We start from the raw sequence: 21,211 nt of genomic DNA, 5'->3' as shown, positions 1-21,211 counted from the left end.
TCTTGCGTGTGTGGCTACAGTGCAGGACGTGCATGTGTTCTTGCGTGTGTGGCTACAGTGCAGGACGTGCATGTGTTCTTGCGTGTGTGGCTACAGTTGATGTTAAAGTCGAAATATTACTTTAAACTTGAAGTCTTTGGCGCGCTGATACTCTCAAAAATCATGTTCCTCATGCTATTGTACTGTAAATGTTATTATGAACTTGTACAAAGTACACATACCTGGTTGATGTAGTGAACAACCAGTAGCCTACACATACATGACCCATACAAGAAGTGGTTCACAACCAGTAGCCTACACATAAATGACCCATATATACAAGAAGTGGTTCACAACCAGTAGCCTACACATTCATGACCCATACAAGAAGTGGTTCACAACCAGTAGCCTACACATACATGACCCATACAGGAAGTGGTTCACAACCAGTAGCCTACACATACATGTCCCATACAAGAAGTGGTTCACAACCAGTAGCGTACACATGCATGACCCATACAGGAAGCAGTTCACAACCAGTAGCCTACACATACATGTCCCATACAAGAAGCGGTTCACAACCAGTAGCCTACACATACATGACCCATACAAGAAGTGGTTCTCAACCAGTAGCCTACACATACATGACCCATACAAGAAGTGGTTCTCAACCAGTAGCCTACACATACATGACCCATACAAGAAGTGGTTAACAACCAGTAGCCTACACATACATGACCCATACAAGAAGTGGTACACAACCAGTAGCCTACACATACATGACCCATACTAGAAGTGGTTCACAACCAGTAGCCTACACATACATGACCCATACAAGAAGTGGTTCACAACCAGTAGCCTACACATACATGACCCATACAAGAAGTGGTTCACAACCAGTAGCCTACACATACATGACCCATACAAGAAGTGGTTCACAACCTCTCTTATACTGTATATATACATGTATTATATTTATATACATGTGTAGAGTTGACTCGTTCAAAGTGCTTGTTTTGAAGTTGAATATATCCTCTGTATTAGGTTTGAGTGTTCTGTTTTATGGTTATTATATGTGTAATAAATATGAATCATGAAAAAGAACAAAAATTGTATTTATACTGAATTTAAATTGAGAGTTCACATAAGTTTATTTCATTTTGAGGTTTTTGTTACATGTTTGGCTGGCTGGTGCTTTAGTCAATACAGTTTGAAAAGAAAACAAAAGGCAGATATTACCGCTGTGATAATTGGCATGATCTTATTGGTCAAATTTCGGACAATTATTAAAGGCCAACCAGTCTACAAGAAAATATTGTAAGATCAGGAACTTCAGTTAAAATTTCAGAAACAGTGCAAATTGGAATAAATATATTATAAACCTTTTCAGTCAAGCTATCTGTTTAAAATATATCTCATCACAACCAAGATTAAAAGATAAAAAAATATGATATAAAGAAATGATAGTTAATAAGATGGTCTGATTTTTTTTGGTCAAATGTCTTATATGGGATAGAAAATTTCAATGAAGTTTTCAAGAATAATTGTATTAATTTTGTTAGGCTTTGGAATAAATCAAGATTTTCTAAGATGACATGTATAACCATTTTGTGCTTGTAAGAATTGTTTTCATGATGTGTACCCATGCTATGTGCTTAGCAATACATGATTGTATAAGAAGCTGTATTATTTCTGGTGTTTATATTACAATGTTAATCTTACATGTATAGTTTATAGGTTACAAACGGTGGATATAATGTTCATATTTATTTATTTTTAGCTCAAAGTGCATGCATTCCTATTAGTAAAACAATCTGGAGCTATCAAAATGGACCATAAACACTGGACAATTCTTTATTTTTCTAGACTGACTCCCATTTCTAACTTTGATGGGTGACTACCAAATTTTATTTCTTAAAATGTTAAAATCATTTTTTTTTATAATTTGTTCACTTGTGTTGGCCGCTTCTTACTATTACTAAGTATTATGGCAAGAGTCCCCTTCATAATGTAGATTTTGTTTTCACATTTTTTATACTTTACTGTTTCCTTATTTCTGGCAGGCTAATAGATATGTTAATTAATTCACTGTACATATTTTCTCTTGTAACGGAAAACATTTGAAAAAGGTGGCTTATCACTGTCCATTCATACAACATACTTTAATGGCAAAATAGTCTCATACGCAGGAGTAGATTTTAACTTAGTGTTTACACCCATGTTTCTCAGCCATTCGGGCCGCTGTGCGGATTCTGATTAAATCATTTAGAACACTTTAGACGAATAATACCGCCTAATTTACATTTAGTCATTTATTGGTTTCATGAAGTTGGGAATTAAATGGTTCGCGCATGCTCACAGACTATTATAGAGACATCAACGCCAACACCAATGCAGTTATTTGTTTTTGCTTCACTAAACAATTGAATCTGCTGGTCTTTTGCCAACTGAATGATTTAGTCAGCCTGGCCAATGGAATTATTTAGTAAAGTAGAGATAAACACTGACTGTTACTTACGAGGAAAAATAGAACAAAGTCAAGGTGCATGGCTTTTAATTGTTAGATACATGATATGTATAATAATGTATGTATTATGAATATACGTGTTGTTTTCATATATTTAGACACTGCAGTTTCACACAGCCATTGTTTGTTACTGATAGCTAAAGTTTGTTTTCAATGAATTATGCAATTTGTATTTGTTATAAACATTATGCTCATTTCTAAGGAGACTGTGCCATACTTAAGAAACATCATATGCATGTATGCTCTTTGAACTGTCTTACTTAGGCCAAGAAAAAATTATCTTTAATTTCTGTGAAATATGCATTTTCTATATGTTATATACATTATGCTCATTTCTAACGAGGCTGTGCCATACTTAAAAATATCGTATGCATGTATGTACTCGGAAATTCTCTTACTAAGCCCAGAAAAATCCCTATTGTTTCTCAGGTACTGAGAAAGTGCAGGATTAAAAAAAAAAAAAAAAAAACTGAAACAATTTATGCATTTAAAATAATTAAAAATAACATATACATGTACATGTATTGAACAAAGTTACACATATTTTTAACATTATTCAATAGGAGTTTATGTGATTGATCTCAAATGATTTAAAAAAAAAACAACCCATCTCTTCTCAAAATCAACCAATTTAGCCTAAAAATATAGGAATTAGAATGCTTTTTGTGAAATGAAAAATATGAAGCGGGGTAACGCAATTAATGCTGCTTTTCCTGAGAAACCAAATATTAATATTTTTGGTCTTTATGATGTATGTTTATGTAAGTTTTGGTGCAAGTTCTCCACCATTTGCAGTGGTAACAAAATGCTGACAATTTTGAATTTTTTTTTTCTTTTTGAAGAAGTATTATTGACTATTGCTATATACTCAAGGCAGTTTTTGGATGCCCATATTTAACCATTATACTTTATCCTAATTTTGGCAAGAAGTATGCATTGAATATCAGAGATTATTATATTTTTTATCTGTTTGGTCACTGTTGCCAAACTTTGTTGTTCTTTTTGTTGAGGTGTTGCTTCTTGAAATTAAAAACAAACATACAAGTAGACAATGTTGCGAACATGGTCTGGTAAAAACCTGGTTTTGTTGTGTTTTTTGATCTGGTCAGGAATCTCCAATCTGGGCCTGTATCATAGTGAACATTTTCAACTTGGTGGAAGTTTGCCCTTTTCATACTAAAATTTAAAGAGAAACTAACAATGTTTGAAGACCAAAAATATGAAAATAAACAAGAAAATGGTTAAAATAACAAGTACATCTGAATTTTTTATGATGAAAAGCAGATGGAATAGTCTTTGTCAAATATTGGGATATTTTCTCTAAGTTGATAATTTTCACCAAGATGCTTTATAAATATAGCGCCTGATATTTATTTCATTTTCCATTCTTAAGTGACCTTTTTTTCTCACCCTAACTGCTTCTAAACTAAGATTCACCAGATCTGGCCCCAAAATCTCAAACAGTTTTACCACTGGGTCCCTTATAACAGGATTAAGCAAAGCAAATCAAGCTTGTCTTAGTACAACTGATGTAATATTTTCATTTTGAGCGTCAGGAAATTATCTTTATGATTAACTTGATCAAGTACTTAAATTTTGTTGAACTGAGCTTAAGTAAGAAATACTGCTAATTGAAATAAGCTGCCTAAGGGTTTCAGGGTTAATTGTTACACTTGAAGATTTAAGCTACTTAAGTTTGTTACACTTTAAAGATTTTTCCAGAAATGGTACTTCAGTTGAAGCAAGTAAAATAAAGCAAATAATGATTTATGATTTCACAGAATTGCCTCTTCATTTAGTTGAGTTGTATCTGGTTTTTTAATTGAACATTTGGACAAGTATTAAATTATGAAATCATTAATGACAATAAGTCTTGGACAAATATGTTATTTTTTTTTTTTTTGCCAGGTTTCATGACTTGCAGGCAATTATATCTACTTTTACATATTTTTCGAGAAGATTCATTACCAGTAATTCAATAGTATACACTGTTATAAGTCTGTCTAGTAATACAATCTCGTTGGTAAAATTAGATTTTTGTTGTTCATGATAATCAACAGGACTCTTATTCGTAGACAACATCACATATAATAGAACAAATAAAATTTGACACTGGAGTTCTAACATGTATTTTAATACACATGTATATATAATTGTTTTGTTTTACGCTGTTATTTGTTTCTTTTTTATAAATGGCATGTTGTATGATCTTTGTTAAGTTTTTGTCCGTTAGTTCAAACTCAAATCATTTTGGAAAAATTTACCAGTTATGGCATTATCTCTCAAGATATCGAAGTAAAATATTTAGGAGTGTTTCTATTTTTAATGCCACATTTTTGCCCACTGCTTTTACTATGAAATAATTTATACTCATTTTGAACAAAATGTTGGTAACACTTCGTCACATGACTTTATTACATCTTGACAATATTGCTTGATAATTCAGGTACGTGTAACTGCTGTTAAGTGGCATGATAATTCACCAAAAAATGAACAATTACCTCTAGTATATATACCAAATCTTAGCAATATTTACCGTAAATATCTATAAGAGCGTAACATGTACTTGCCTCAGTTTCTCTAACCATGTTTTGTTTTATTTATCTGGTGTAATGTTTTCATTCTAAAGAGTTTTGAGTAAAAGGATTTCTTTTATGACAACATGATAAAGTATTTATTTATTGTGTGTAATCAAGTTTTAAAAAGTTATTGGCTTAATAAAATAAGATACTTACGTAATAAGTTATGTTTGTTATGCTAATTTGTTTTCAATAGAATTGGGGCCTGGTATTTAAATGGAACCCATCACTTTTTTCACTCATAATTCTATAGTATTATCATACTATTAATATGTATTTCTGTGTTCATTTTACAATCAATTTTGGTGTCTCTGTCAAAAGTCAAAATGATTGTCAGATTACATGGTTACTGTGTTAGAAGTTGAGAGGACTCGATCAGAAGTCGCAGCGACTCTGTCAAGAGTCACAATGACTATTTCCGAGGTCATGGCACCTAGGTCAGTGGTCATGGGGAATATATGTCAAAAGTCTCCATGACTATCAGTATCCTGTATATCAGAAATCAATGACTTTGTCACCAACAACTTGTCTAGCCTGCTTTCTTCTACAAAACTCATTTGTTATGTTATTTGTTGCAGGGTGATTTTGCTTTGTTTGTTCATGGATTTGAAATATTTGTAAAAGAATGTCACATATATAGAGAAAATAGTATATGTATGGAAATAAAATTCAAAGTTTATTAGTTGTGTATGAACTATATTAGCTTATCTGTTTCTATATGAAAAAAGGTCAAGATATTTTGATAGTATCAGTGTCATTGACTGCTTCGCTGTCGTGCAAAAACTTAACCTTCAGCATAACTCAACAAGAGCACCGCGAAACGGAGCATTATACGCCCGAAGAAGATTCGGCTTGAGGTCTTTAATAAACATTTAGGTTATGCTAGTATACTGCTTACTAAGTTTAAAAGTAGCAGGACTTGGAAAGTGCTCACAACACATCCTTTTAATGTAGCCATAATTTGTATAAAGTTATCTAAAAATTGCTTTATTGGTTACAAAGTTGTGGCTAGGACAGGTTTTCTAAAAATTCCTTTATTAGTAGTAACACAAAGTTGTGGCCTGGACACGGAATTGCTAACACCCCCCAGTGAAATTAGCCTTTGAGGTATGGACCTGGAAAGCATGCTTGACAAATCCTTTTAATGTAGAGATGATTTGTATAAAGTTATTTGAAAATTGCTTTAGTAGTAACCCAGTTATGGCCTGGACATGGAATTGCTAACGTCCCCTCCCCCCCCCATGGTGATTCTAGTGTTCGAGGTATAGACCTGGAAATTACGCGCGACACATCCTTTTAATGTAATGATGCTTTGTATAAAGTTATTTGAAAATGACTTTATTAGTGACCAAGTTGTGGCCCGGACACGGATTTGCTAATGCACCCCCATGGTGATTCTAGTCTTTGAGGTATGGACTTGGAAATTGCGCGTGACACGTCCTTTTAATGTAGTGATGATTTGTATAAAGTTATTTGAAAATCGCTTTATTAGTTACCAAGTTATGGCCCGGACACAAAATTGCTAACGCCCCCCAGTGAAATTAGCCTTTGAGGTACGGACCTGGAAAGCATGCTTGACAAATCCTTTTAATGTAGAGATGATTTGTATAAAGTTATTTGAAAATTGTTTTAGTAGTAACCCAGTTATGGCCTGGACATGGAATTGCTAACGTCCCCCCCCCCATGGTGATTCTAGTGTTTGAGGTATGGACCTGGAAATTGCTCACGACACATCCTTTTAATGTAGAGATGATTTGTATAAAGTTATTTGAAAATTGCTTTAGTAGTAACCCAGTTATGGCCTGAACATGGAATTGCTAATGTCCCCCCCCCCATGGTGATTCTAGTGTTTGAGGTATGGACCTGGAAATTGCTCACGACACATCCTTTTAATGTAATGATGCTTTGTATAAAGTTATTTAAAAATGACTTTATTAGTGACCAAGTTGTGGCCCAGACACGGATTTGCTAACGCACCCCCATGGTGATTCTAGTCTTTGAGGTATGGACCTGGAAATTGCGCTACACATCCTTTTAATGTAGTGATGATTTGTATAAAGTTATTTGAAAATCGCTTTATTAGTTACCAAGTTATGGCCCGGACACGGAATTGCTAATGGACGGACAGACGGACAGACGATGGAGGCCATAACATAATAAGACCCTTCGGGCGTATAAAAACTGTTCAAGATATTTTAATCAAACTTGGTATACATGTTGCTACAGGCAATATGCACTTGCTAAGCAATACCCACAACTGTAGCTTTAATAATTGTTGAGCTATGCTCGTGTTAGACTGGAAAAGTACAGAAGAACATGGGTGTTTGCACCTCAGCCCTCTTGTTTCTTACGCTAACACTGAAAACAGGAAGTGAGACTTTCAGCAGTACACTGAGACAGGAAATGAGACTGTCAGCGGTACACTGGAGACAGGAAGTGGGATTATCAGCGGTACACTGGAGACAGAAGTGGGACTGTCAGCAGTTCACTGGAGACAGGAAGTGAGACTGTCAGCAGTACACTGGAGACAGGAAGTGGTATTGTCAGCGGTAAACTGGAGACAGGAAGTGGGACTGTCAGTGGTTCACTGGAGACAGGAAGTGAGACTCAGCGGTATACTGGAGACAGGAAGTGGGACTGTCAGTGGTACACTGGAGAGAGGAAGTGGGACTGTCAACAGTACACTGGAGACAGGAAGTGAGACTGTCAGGGGAACACTGGAGACAGAAAGTGAGACTGTCAGCGGTACACTGGAGACAGAAAGTGAGACTGTCAGCAGTACACTGATGACAGAAAGTGAGACTGTCAGCGGTACACTGGAGACAGAAAGTGAGACTGTCAGCCGTACACTGAGGCTGTCAGCGGTACACTGGAGAAAGAATGTGAGACTGTCAGCGGTACACTGGAGACAGGAAATGAGACTGTCAGCGGTACACTAAAGACAGGTCAGTAGTCTGTTCTCTGTCTGGAGTTGGTGTTATATTTGGAGACGACAACAATATTCTTGTTAGTGTTCCTGTAGACTGGGCATTTGAAAACTCAGAACAGAATGTAGCGCCCAAAATCACTTAAGTTTCAAAAATTAATTTTGTGCAAACAACCTCAGACATTGTAGAACTGTGACATTTTCTGTAATACGACTATACGCCCAGCAGAGCTATTGAGAGTGTCTTGTTACGGTTGTAAGCGGACAGTGCAAGATAATTTCGAGAAATCCCACTAGCCGATGCACTAAATTAAGAAAGGCCATGATAATAATATAATGTTGATCTTTCGGAAAAATATTTCTATTAATCTATTAATAAATATGTATTTAGTTATTTATAAATGCATTTATTTGCTCACTAAAATATGCAATACACTTATCATCATATAAGTCAGGTACAGTTATCAATTACAAAGATTTTCGAAAGTGTTCAAAAAAATAATTCAAAACAGCAATCCAGTCCATTGAGTATGCACTATGGACAGTTAGTAAGGAATGAACTCATGAAGGGGAGTCCATTCCCTTCCAACAGCTGAAGTGTGGACTTGTGGACCTGTATAGAGATTGTTTTTGGCTACTTTCGGAAACTTAAACAAATTTCCTCAACTAGCGGCATGGTCAAGTGAGAATTCTTGTTGCCATTGTAAGATTGGAGTTTTATACGTTTGAAGGCTGCTCGATTTTGTTGCATCTGTTTGTTTAATTTTTTTTTTGGCTTGTGTTTTGTACCCATCAATTTTTCCCAATGTTGGAGTTTGAACTTTAGGCCTTTTGTGATCTTCTGACATTGCAAAACTGCAGTAATTTGTTATTTTTTATTGTTTGTAGGAGACTTTTAATATATCAGAAGAAAAAATAAATACTTTCAGGTTAAATGTCACTAAATACTTTACAAGTCATATGACACCAAAGCTGGAGTTCATTCCCATTTGGTCTGCTAAGGCATTCACTTGGAAACTTTACAACAAAAACCTTACTTTCATGTATTTATTTCTATAAAATCTGTAAAAACATTCAATAAAATCTATTAAAGCTTTAAAAAGAATATTTACAGCTGACCAATATATATATCAATGTTGATGACAGGCACGTTATGAAGATATCATGTAGAATGTTTATATTGATGAACAAATAATATTATTATGTTAAATATCCGAATGTTTATGTGGACACAATAATTGGTTGGATGATATTGTGCCTTAGAATATGAAGCCAAATAAAAATCTTTCATTACCGGTAATTGGATAAAAATTGTAATGCTGACATCATAGTTATACCATATACAGAAGTGACTTTATCGCGTTCAAAGATATCTTAGATATCACAATATCTTTAAGCCACTCTCCATAAAGAAAGTATGTCTGATTACAAGAATAGAATTTATCTGTAACAACACTCGTAAAAATCTGTATTGGCAAAAATCCTAACAAAATTATGACTTCATAATATTACACTACCAAAATAATTAAAATTGGAAGATGATACTGTATTAAATGCAATGAATTTTGGTCTCCTTCTAGAAATGGTATAAAATGTTAAATTGTTACATAAAACTCGGAACATCAGAGACAGCAAATGTTGGAACAAAACTATGAAGTACGACACAATATGAAATGGAATTAATTTTGATCACATCCAAGATATGGTGAAGTCAGCATGAAGAGGTAAGTTTATATTGGAGATATGCAGAACCTGAAAGAAGAAAGATAAAGAATAACTTACAAAGCTCATATAAGTTTTATAAAATTAATGTATAATCATAAAATATAACAGCTATCATGTTTCTTTATACTTTGCTAGTGAAATCTTTTATATCTGAAAAGCATGAGAAGCTGAGTGCAACATTTATTCCCCCCCCCCCCCATTGCTTTCAACTTTAGGGCCAAATTCCTGTGGTGCAAACAAAACAAAGCATAATTGTAAGAAATTCAACAATCAAGTATAAAAAATTGTATATCATAAACCATATGTCCTCTGACCTTGGTATCCGTATAATAGATGAATTCGAGGTGTTGTCCAGTTGGCGTGGTAACAGTAGAGGGTGGACTAGACACACCATACACCTGACAGTCACCAAACATGAGGTTGTTGGCCGATGTATGGTTCCGGGATACAGACATCTGCACTTGATTCTGATGATACAATAAGAAGTTGGCGTTATATCTCTATAGGAATATTATGATTGAACATGAATAGTTGGGGTTACAACTTTTAATGTAATCCGTTTTTACATCATCTTACTGGACACATTTCATATCAAAATTGTTCAACAATAATTGTTTAATGTGAAAGTTGTATACTTTGATGATTGTTTTTAATATTCTCTATTCAAATAGGATGTTATTATATTTTCTAAGCAGTGGTTGTAATTAGTGGTAGCGTACATGGCAGAGTCGCCACCCTACAAGAATTTATTCATGATAAAGGTAACAAATAAAAATAAGGTTTAAAGGGGAGACAAGTTAGTGGTGAAAACAGATGATATTTCTGAAGTTTTTAAAATCACTGATTTTACAAACAATGCTTTAGACGTATTTTAAACAATATTAAAATGGAAGTATATATATTCATATTTGTTTAAATTCTTTTTTTATTCTATCTCTAAATATCATATTGGTTTTTTAGATGCAAAGGGACATTCTTTTAGTACATTTTTAATGATTTAAAAAATAAAATCATTTGAATGGCAGAACACTCTTTAATTTCAAATACACAGATCCTGGTTCATTGCATGTTGATAAAAAAAATGCTTAAGGATCAGATGCTTAAAAAGTATGTACTTCATTGTTACAAACATGAACGTAAATAGCCTTTTTCTCAAGCAACTCATTTCAAATTTACATTCCATGTAATTACATGCGCATATCTATGGACATGTGGAAGAGTTTATATTTGATAAACTTTGCTAAGTTTGTCAGTAAATGTATAATGAATACTTACATTTGAATAACTAAAGTTGGCCAAGTAGTATTCCCCATTTTCTATTGTATCTGAAAGAAATACGAGACATGTTGTATAAATAAAATAAACAAGGAAAAAGACCACTACTAGAGGAACCTACATTTCAATGAAGTAAATGCTTGAAATTAATGGTAAAACTGTTTGCTTGCAAAATATAATAATGTCAATGATTCGACCAAGACTATCTCCCCTACCAGGCCAATAGTATTTTCACAACCCCACCTCACAGACAAAGAGTATCTCTCCCAAACAAGTTCTCCCCTACCAGACTCAAATTTATCTCCCATACCAAACTAATATTATCTCCCCTACCAGACCATGATTATCTCCCCTACCAGACCAATAGTATTTTCACAACCCCACCTCACAAAGAGTATCTCTCCCAAACAAGTTAACTAAGATCATCTCCCCTACCAGACCATGATTATCTCCCCTACCAGATCGATATCATCTTCACTACCCCACCTCACAGACAATGATTATCTCTCCCCAACAATTTTACTAAGACCCCTACCTTGACTCTCCCCATCATCCCAGAAGAGGTTGCCCTCAGCCTTGTCCATCTCATCTGGTATCACTGTCAGCCCTAGCTTGTTTTTCCGGCTGTAAAACATATAAACCTTTATCATACTTTGCAACCAATTGCCTAAGTAGATTCTGCAGTATAGGTGGTATAGGTGTCTGCTGCTTTCCCAAACATACCAGGTTCAGTCCCAACTTTAATATGGCACCAACTTATGACTTAAAAAAGATTAGATAGTAGAACAGGTTTCTAATCGGGGAAACTCAAGCAAGATTAATTTCAGCAGCAGTGAGGTTATTTCTCTTAAGATAAAAAAAACAATAAATACAAATAAATAATTAAGTGACAATCAAGTAAACATAGTGCTATTCACTATAGAAGGCACGGAGAAGGCTAACATTTACCTGTATACAGTATTGTTTGCAGGTTCCTGTGTTGGTATAATGTAACCGCCCTGCCAGAACAATGGGATCACATCTCTAGGGGCATCCACTGTAACTGTAGTAGCTGTCTTCTCCATCTCCATTCCCTAGCAACACAAGCTCAAGTTTAATGATTCAGTATCATTTTGTGTTATGTTTAAAAGCTGACCATAAACCATTATTTTCTTGTTCTGTAAGTACCCAGTAGCTTTAAATTAAATAAGCATTAAAATTCATTAGAAGCAAATGTTTTGAGTTCACCAAATATTTTTGAATCTTATTTCAAAAGCAAGTGTCAAACTATGTGTTACAGAAAAGAATAGAACACTTCTGGCCAGAGCAAGGATACAATACATTTCAATTTGAAAGTGAAGACATATAATTTTGACAACTATAAAATCCAGACAACTTACAGTATAGTAGTCAAACCATCTGGACTTTGGAAGGTAAGCATCCTTATGCATATGGCCCTGTAAAAGAAAACCAAGACAATGTCGTAAGACAATATGTAAGATCTTTGAATGCAATGAAATTATAAAACATCAACATTCATCTGAAGAAGAATTCATACCTGCTCTAGAACTGGTGCGACCAGCAGAGCGTTTGCCCACATAAACTGTGTATCCAATGACCATGTTCTTTTGTCCTTAGGGAACCTGATAAAGAAGATGATAGCAAGGTTCAGAGGAATAAAAAGAGCACTATAAATTTGCTTACTAAGACAATGTATTGAATGTAACAAAAAGGAAGCTTCTAAAAATGTAATCTATCTGAATTATGACATAAAAAAACTAGAGCTCTGCTGAGCAAATGCCAATACTCACCTGTTTTTGTTTTTCAGTCAAACAAGGGACATAACTTATAAATTATTAAAGCCAGAGTTATTTGCCTTGCTTCACATGTGCCTACTGGTAACATGTGTACCAAGTTACATATAGATATCTTTATAACAGCTTTTGAGTTGTGGCCAAGGTTATTTTTTGGTTGAGGACGACACCAGATTCTATGACATAACCTTGACTTTTTCTATGAAAAAACAGACATGCTAATATTTTAAGGTTAATATTATATCTCCTTATTGGGCATTCCATAATGTTGTGTTTTGTCATGATCTGATATACGTACACATGCCACATGGCTCGTATGATGGTACCTCCCTGTGTGTTCACCCGGTAGAACTGAGTGTAGAGGAAAGGCAGAAGGCTGTACTTGATCTCAAGGGCACTTTTAGACACATGTGACACGTGAGGGCCAAAAATGCCTGGATCCTGGTCCTGTATAAGGCAAGCAGAATAATTAGATTATAGACATTTGCCAACAATAATTGATATGCATGTCAGTCGAACACTGTTGGTTCAAACTCCCAGGGAGCGTCAAAAATACCTCGAGCCTAGGAAAATTCGAGCTTAGCCGGAATGCTTATGTTCAGTACTAAGAAATTTACATTCAGTTTGAGCCAATAAATAATTCGAGCCAAGCGAGTTTGACCCAACGGGATTCGACTGTAGTTGAATTAAACTTATCTATGTTAGTATGCTTTACCATGAAAATGCTTAATCAAGTCGTTGCTTTATTATGCCATTACTTTATCATGCCAATTGCTTTATCATGCCATTACTTTATCATGTCAATTGCTTTATCATGCCATTACTTTATCAACCAATTGCTTTATCATGCCATAACTTTATGGCTTTAACATGCCATTTCTTCTTACGTCCATATTTTAGAATAAAACCAAGGAAAATGCTCCTTTTAATAGCTTAAAAATTATATTTGACTTGAACCTAAGATCCAACATTAATCCTACCTTCATGTTAAGACCATTATGGTTCCTACTAAGAGTGTAGAAAGATCCGAGTTGCATCCAGCGTTGACACAGCTCCTCTGTGGCCTCCGCAAAGAAACCACACATATCAGCACCAACCTGAGAATGGGGAAGGGTAAATATCATTCAGACATGGACATTATTTTTATTAATAATTCAAAGCAATGATTTTCGGGAAATTATAAGACACAAGAGTGCCAACTGTCAAAAGAACATACATCCTAAATTTAGGACACCAAGTTGAGTGATAGGTGGTAAGTTAAGTCAAATTTAGGGAGCAGACACTGTAAAGACAGTTTTTGCAAATTCAAGGGTCATAGCTTCAAGTGACTGAGGCGAAGTGGCTGGTTATCAAAGCTGATAAAGATATTCTGCCCATATACATTCTGACCAAATTTGGTGATGATTCGGAAAAGGCTTCTAAAGTAATTGATTGGATAACACCAAACATAGGTAATTTATTTAATTAAAGGGTAACTTATCTTGAGTGACTCAAGTGATTTAACTGTTGAACAAACTTGTCCAAGATATTCTGCCCCTACACATTCTGATCAAATTTGGTGATGATTGGAAAAGGCTCCTAAAGTTATTGATCAGACAAGACCAATTTTTAGATAATTTCTCCTATCAATGGGCGATAACTCTCAAATGATTCAAGCCATACAGCTGGTTATCAAGCTTTTTGAGATATTATGCCACTTGACATTCTGACCAAATTTGGTGATGATTGGACAAAGGCTTGATATGAGGTTATTTCTATGATTAAAGGGCGATAACTCTCGAGTGACTACAGCCATATGGTTGGTTATCAAACTTGTCCAATATATTATACTAATACACATTCGTACCAAAATTTGTGATAGTTGGACCATAGCTTCTCAAGTTAATAATCAAACAACAAACTGGGCACTGCCCGCTCTTAGACCACAGGTAAAACTCTTGTTGCTTTTAAAACAGGCGAATAAAAAAGTAAAGTGTCTAAATAAAGAATAAAATTTTCCAACAGATATAAATCTTTCATTTATATTCAGGAAAGTTGTCAATCATAAAATTACATTTTTAGAAAAATGAATTTTATATACATGTACAATGTATGTTCTAATTTATAGGCAATTCATGTGCTTGTACACAAACTTACAAAAGGCATGCCAAACCAGTTGAACTCGATGATTCCTGAAAAGATATTATAGTTATTTCTCTAAGTCACAAATGTGCAGTTGATACAAGGTTTTATATACACTTTAAAACAATGGAATAGTTATGTAATTCAAAACTGTGGAATACCTAGAGACAAAGATAGCTCTAGATGTTGAGGATATTTTTCTTTCTTTAATGCCCTAATTGCTTTATGAAGCTCTGATGTATCAAAAACTAAAACCGCACATTTTCTTTAAATGCCTACAGAGCATTCCCTGAGCTGATATTTCTTTTTCTTACGGTTAGTTTTTGTATTTGTTAAATAAGATAGTATGAACCATCTTATTGCTTGATTCATTGTTATACTGTACCGATGATGGAGTCGTGTAGGTTTCTCCAGAAGCTGTCGTTATCCCCGAGCCAGTGTGTTGTGTAACGGCCCGCCGATGGGTAGGTGGAACGTGACATGACAAACCCTCGCTTTCCTGTAGCATTGCGGACAGCTCTGCAAGCATTAGGTAAAGAGAAAATAATAGTTATTCATTTGGATTTAAATAACTTGATGTTGCAAGAAACCAGTCTAAATGGTTTCCAACTAAGATTATCACTTGGGTTAAAAGAACTCAAGGATGCAAGGGATCTGTCTAAATGGTTTCCAACTAAGGTATTCATTTGGGTTAAAAGAACTTGATGATACAAGAGACCAGTCTAACTGGTGTCCATCTAAGGTAATTATTTGGGTTAAAACTAGAGCTGTAACAGGAGTAACGAATACCCCCAAATGCCGCCTGGACACAGGAATGGCAAACCATTCCTTTGAAAAGAAGCCATAACTCCAAGGTTACTGCACACTGCATCTTCTTTTATCATGCATGTATTGTTTTACTTAAATCTGTTGAGTAATTTAGAAGTTACACTGCTGACAAGAAAAACTAGCCTTTCATGAGTTATCATCTGGAAACCGTTTTTCTATTTTTAGTAACAGTGACCTTGGCCCCACCAGCCCCAATATCGAACTTGACCTGTATCTTCTGATGTTACACCTGTGTACCAAAAATTGTTCAAATCTGTCTAGCCTTTCATGAGTTATCGTCCGGAAACCGTTTTTCTATTTTTAGTAACAGTGACCTTGACCTTGGCTCCACCAGCCCCAATATCGAACTTGACCTGTATCTTCTGATGTTACACCTGTGTACCAAAAATAGTTTAAGCCTGGAATTATAGTTATTCGGGTTTTCCCAGCCTAATCCTCCGGTACAAACAAAATTAAACCGTGGTTATATACACACGTTACTTCGGAGACAATAGAGTCATTGGACTGTTACATGAATTTCAATAGCTCGATATTCACCTTTTATTTGTACCGGCATGGGAAAACCCAATTAAGTTAATTCCGGGCTATGTATATTGTTCAAATCTGTCTAGCCTTTCATGAGTTATCATCCGGAAACCGTTTTTCTATTTTTAATAACAGTGACCTTGACCTTGGCCCCACCAGCCCCAATATCGAACTTGACCTGTATCTTCTGATGTTACATCTGTGTACCAAAAATTGTTCAAATCTGTCAAGCCTTTCATGATTTATCGTCCGGAAACCGTTTTTCTATTTTTAGTAACAGTGACCTTGGCCCCACCAGCCCCAATATCGAACTTGACCTGTATCTTCTGATGTACACCTGTGTACCAAAAATTGTTCAAATCTGTCAAGCCTTTCATGAGTTATCATCCGGAAACCGTTTTTCTATTTTTAGTAACAGTGACCTTGACCTTGGCCCAACCAGCCCCAATATCGAACTTGACCTATATCTTCTGATGTTACACCTGTGTACCAAACTGTATCTTCTGATGTTACCCCTGTGTACCAAAAATTGTTCAAATCTGTCTAGCCTTTCATGAGTTATCGTCCGGAAACCGTTTTTCTATTTTTAGTAACAGTGACCATGACCTTGGCCCCACCAACCCCAATATCAAACTTGACCTGTATCTTTTGATGTTACACCTGTGTACCAAAAATTGTTCAAATCTGTCTAGCCTTTCATGAGTTATCGTCCGGAAACCGTTTTTCTATTTTTAGTAACAATGACCTTGACCTTGGCTCCACCAGCCCCAATATCGAACTTGACCTGTATCTTCTGATGTTACATCTGTGTACCAAAAATTGTTCAAATCTGTCAAGCCTTTCATGATTTATCGTCCGGAAACCGTTTTTCTATTTTTAGTAACAGTGACCATGACCTTGGCCCCACCAACCCCAATATCGAACTTGACCTGTATCTTTTGATGTTACACCTGTGTACCAAAAATTGTTCAAATCTGTCTAGCCTTTCATGAGTTATCGTCCGGAAACCGTTTTTCTATTTTTAGTAACAATGACCTTGACCTTGGCTCCACCAGCCCCAATATCGAACTTGACCTGTATCTTCTGATGTTACACCTGTGTACCAAAAATTGTTCAAATCTGTCTAGCCTTTCATGAGTTATCGTCCGGAAACCGTTCTTCTATTTTAAGTAACAGTGACCTTGACCTTGGCCCCACCAGCCCCAATATCGAACTTGACCTGTATCTTCTGATGTTACACCTGTGTACCAAAAATTGTTCAAATCTGTCAAGCCTTTCATGAGTTATTGTCCGGAAACCGGTTTTTCTATTTTTAGTATCAGTGACCTTGGCCCCACCAACCCCAATATCGTACTTGACCTGTATCTTCTGATGTTACACCTGTGATGGTGCAAGATACCAGTCAAACTGGTGTTCAACTAACTTAAAGGTATTTATTTGAGTAAAAGAACTTGATGATACAAGAGATTAGGTTTCCAACTAACGTATACATTTGGGTTAAAAGAATATTGTGATGAAAGAGACCAGGCTTACTGGTTTCCAAAAAAATACTACAATTAATACTATACAACTATGAAACCATTCAAAACCTTAGACAGAAATATTTATTTGGTGAATAAACAATTTAAATTAAACATATTATACCAAGTATAACAACCGGTCAGCGCACTCACTTCTCACCAGGGCACATCAGGTTCGATTCCCGTCTTGGGTGCACTTGAGTTCCATTAGTGGTCACCAAGATAAACAAGTGGGTTTTCGCTGGGTTACCATAAGTTATCATAACTTTCTCCACAATCATTGCAAAATAAATTATGTTTAATCTTAGTATTATGAAAGGTTACATACAGTTGAGTTGGAGGTGCCTGACTCCATCCATACAGACTGTGGACATCGTAGTGCTGGTAGGTGCGCACACCGTCCGTCTGTACACCCTGCATGCACAATGTCTTCTCCGAGAGAACCGAACCCAGGACAGAGTCTGTATCATGACAAATACATGGAAGTCTTAGGGTATACAGTAACAGTGTTCTCAATAAGAACCGGCTGCCGGCCAAAATGGACGGTTTAAATGGCAATAGGGCCGGTTCAAATTTGGAAAACTAAATTAATTTTAAGAAGAATAAGTAGAAGCTGGTCGGTTACTTTACTATTTGAGACGGGGTTCAACTGAAACTTATTGAGAACCCTGCAGTAATGAAATATGCATGTGTGTAATTAATTACCAAACTAAAAAATCTCCATGTATGAAATGTATAATTATCTGTTTCAAGTATAACTAAATATTATATAGAGTTTCTGCAAAATAAATCTTACTTGCAGGGTAAGAAGCATGTACATGGTTTATACTGAGGGTTGTCCCACATGTTACTGTCTAGCTAGTTTACATTCATGGTTTATACTGAGGGTTGTCCCACATGTTACTGTCTAGCTAGTTTACATTCATGGTTTATACTGAGGGTTGTCCCACATGTTACTGTCTTGCTAGTTTACATACATGGTTTGTATGGAGGGTTGTCCCACGTGTTACTGTCTTGCTAGTGTACATACATGGTTTGTATGGAGGGTTGTCCCACGTGTTACTGTCTTGCTAGTGTACATACATGGTTTGTATGGAGGGTTGTCCCACGTGTTACTGTCTTGCTAGTGTACATACATGGTTTGTATGGAGGGTTGTCCCACGTGCTACTGTCTTGCTAGTGTACATACATGGTTTGTATGGAGGGTTGTCCCACGTGCTACTGTCTTGCTAGTGTACATACATGGTTTGTATGGGGGGATGTCCCACATATTACTGTCTAGCTTGTGTACATACATTGTTTATATGGATGGTTGTCCCACATGATACTGTCTAGCTAGTGTACATACATGGTTTATATGGAGGGTAGTCCCACGTGTTACTGTCTAGCTAGTGTACATACATGGTTTGTATGGAGGGTTGTCCCATGTGTTACTGTCTAGCTAGTGTACATACATGGTTTGTATAGAGGGTTGTCCCATGTGTTACTGTCTAGCTAGTGTACATACATGGTTTGTATGGAGGGTTGTCCCATGTGTTATTATCCAGCTGACACTTGAGGGTCCAGTACGGTGTGTCCTTCTCTGGCCAGTTCCACGGACGCTCTCCATTTGTGTCAAAGTTGGCTGGCTCATTCATATCCTGAAGTAAACATATCCAATATTCCATAACATTCATATATTCCTTATATAAGTTAGCTGTGAAGCATGTCCACCTGATTTTGCTATGCATTTAAACAAGAAACATAATTCTTGTTCTAAATAACAATCAAGTTTATACTTAAGTCACAATATCAAAATCATGTCCTTCATTGTTTTCATTTTATTGTAATGGTCTGCAAGTAATAAATAAGAACCACATGATTCAAACCAAACAAAACTTCATTTATGTAACATTGGAGACTTCATAATAGTCTAAGAACTACTACTTCAAAATGCCATCAAAGAAAAGTGTCATGTGCAAATTTACAACAATGTCCACCCACTATGTAGCCACCTGCCTCCTATCCAACAGTAACAATGTCCATTCTACTCTCAATCACTGCTTATCTAATCGGCAACCCCTCCTATCCCCAACTTACAACCCTCCATCAAAGTATAACACTTGCAAGCCATATGCCATCCCCCTCCCATCTCCAACTTACAATCCCCCTTCCATCTTTAACTTTGAAAACAGAGGCCATTCACACTATTTCCCAACTTATTTCCCCCCTCCCCCCATCCAAAACTCAAAACCCCTTACCATCTACCCCTTACAATCCTTAGGCCATCTTCTTACGATACCCCACTTATAACCCCACACCATCCCCAAATAATAATCCTGCCTGCCATCTACAACTTACAACCCAGAGGCCAAATCCCTTCCACCCCAACTAACAACCCCCTACTATCTACCAATTACAATCCAAATGCCCAACTTAAAATAATTCAAATAACATACATGTACTACTTACAATCCATAGGCCACCCCCCTACCATCCCCACTTACAATTCCCCAACCATATACCACTCAAAATCCAAAGAGAACTTGCTACCAACCCCACTTCTCCACTTACAATTCCCCAACCATATACCACTTACAATTCAAAAGGAACCCCCCCCCCACCCACCATCACCACTTACAATCCCCCCCAACCATTTTCCACTTATAATTCATAGCCCCCCCCCCCCCCCCCACCCCAACTTAAAACACCCCTAACCATATACAACTTACAATCCATAGACCGTCAAACTTGAGTGTGTCATGCCATTTTGAAATGACTTCCACCCACCAGTCTTTCGTCTCATTCTTCAAGAAATCTGGGAATGCCGTTTTCCCCTTTGGCCACACCTGCATCAGTACAGAAAAACTTTTTATTCAAATTTGGCTGTTTTGTTTTTCTTCTTACAGTATATATCTTATGGTCTAAAATGAAATAACTCTTTTACTACACTGCTTTTGGTAATTTCAATCTGTGCTATTAAAATTAAGAACCATCTTTCAACTGGAGGCTTAATTCTATTATATTTTTACTATTATGATGGTATAAATCATGAATTTTTACCCTCAAGATATGCATCCAAAATCTGGGATGAATAGGTAAGAAAAAACATAGATAATATACCAGTAGATTAGCCCTACAAAATCTAACTTACATATCCCAGCATGATGTTGGAGTTTTCTGGCCTGGCATCAGCGGGCCCGGTTTGGTTATTTGGCCACAAGATGTATACATCTTTCTCCACCCCAGTGGTGTAGGGCCAGTAGTCACTGTAGTTGGACACTATACCGGGGTCCTACAATGATATAACAAGGGTGTTAAATAAATCTTTTTTTTTGTGAAATACAACACTGTTTAGCTCTCCACTGGCTAGTACCCGTGTCCTTCAAGGTACAGCAGGAGAATTTGTTAGTGGAACAACAACATCAAATATA

General features: G+C 36.0%; 2 protein-coding genes across 6 annotated transcripts in view; one reads left to right on the top strand and one right to left on the bottom strand.

The window, feature by feature from the left end:
* The window catches only part of LOC128213528 (CYFIP-related Rac1 interactor B-like), a 28,113-nt gene extending 22,349 nt beyond the window's left edge, over nucleotides 1-5,764 (top strand). For all 3 annotated transcript variants that reach the window (XM_052919311.1, XM_052919312.1, XM_052919310.1), the window contains exon 12: nucleotides 59-5,764. The gene's annotated coding sequence lies outside the window, so the exon portion shown is untranslated. The remainder of the gene's footprint in view (nucleotides 1-58) is intronic.
* Nucleotides 5,765-9,044: 3,280 nt separating this feature from the next.
* LOC128212774 (sucrase-isomaltase, intestinal-like) overlaps nucleotides 9,045-21,211 on the bottom strand; it is a 61,936-nt gene continuing 49,769 nt past the window's right edge. For all 3 annotated transcript variants that reach the window (XM_052918079.1, XM_052918078.1, XM_052918080.1), the window contains 15 exons: nucleotides 20,932-21,072; nucleotides 20,510-20,626; nucleotides 19,306-19,438; nucleotides 18,127-18,259; nucleotides 15,311-15,444; nucleotides 14,941-14,975; nucleotides 13,785-13,901; nucleotides 13,103-13,251; nucleotides 12,549-12,633; nucleotides 12,391-12,447; nucleotides 11,960-12,084; nucleotides 11,547-11,635; nucleotides 11,012-11,061; nucleotides 10,051-10,203; nucleotides 9,045-9,763 (listed from right to left, as the gene is read on the bottom strand). In XM_052918079.1, coding sequence (XP_052774039.1) covers nucleotides 9,701-9,763; nucleotides 10,051-10,203; nucleotides 11,012-11,061; nucleotides 11,547-11,635; nucleotides 11,960-12,084; nucleotides 12,391-12,447; nucleotides 12,549-12,633; nucleotides 13,103-13,251; nucleotides 13,785-13,901; nucleotides 14,941-14,975; nucleotides 15,311-15,444; nucleotides 18,127-18,259; nucleotides 19,306-19,438; nucleotides 20,510-20,626; nucleotides 20,932-21,072 — 1,581 coding nt within the window. In that variant the 3' untranslated portion in view covers nucleotides 9,045-9,700. The remainder of the gene's footprint in view (nucleotides 9,764-10,050; nucleotides 10,204-11,011; nucleotides 11,062-11,546; nucleotides 11,636-11,959; nucleotides 12,085-12,390; nucleotides 12,448-12,548; nucleotides 12,634-13,102; nucleotides 13,252-13,784; nucleotides 13,902-14,940; nucleotides 14,976-15,310; nucleotides 15,445-18,126; nucleotides 18,260-19,305; nucleotides 19,439-20,509; nucleotides 20,627-20,931; nucleotides 21,073-21,211) is intronic.

The sequence above is a fragment of the Mya arenaria genome, chromosome 13, assembly GCF_026914265.1.
Source record: "Mya arenaria isolate MELC-2E11 chromosome 13, ASM2691426v1".
NCBI classification, from domain to species: Eukaryota; Metazoa; Mollusca; class Bivalvia; order Myida; family Myidae; genus Mya; species Mya arenaria.
The sequence above is the reverse complement of the archived record's forward strand: the minus strand, read 5'-3'. Positions and strand labels throughout refer to the sequence as shown.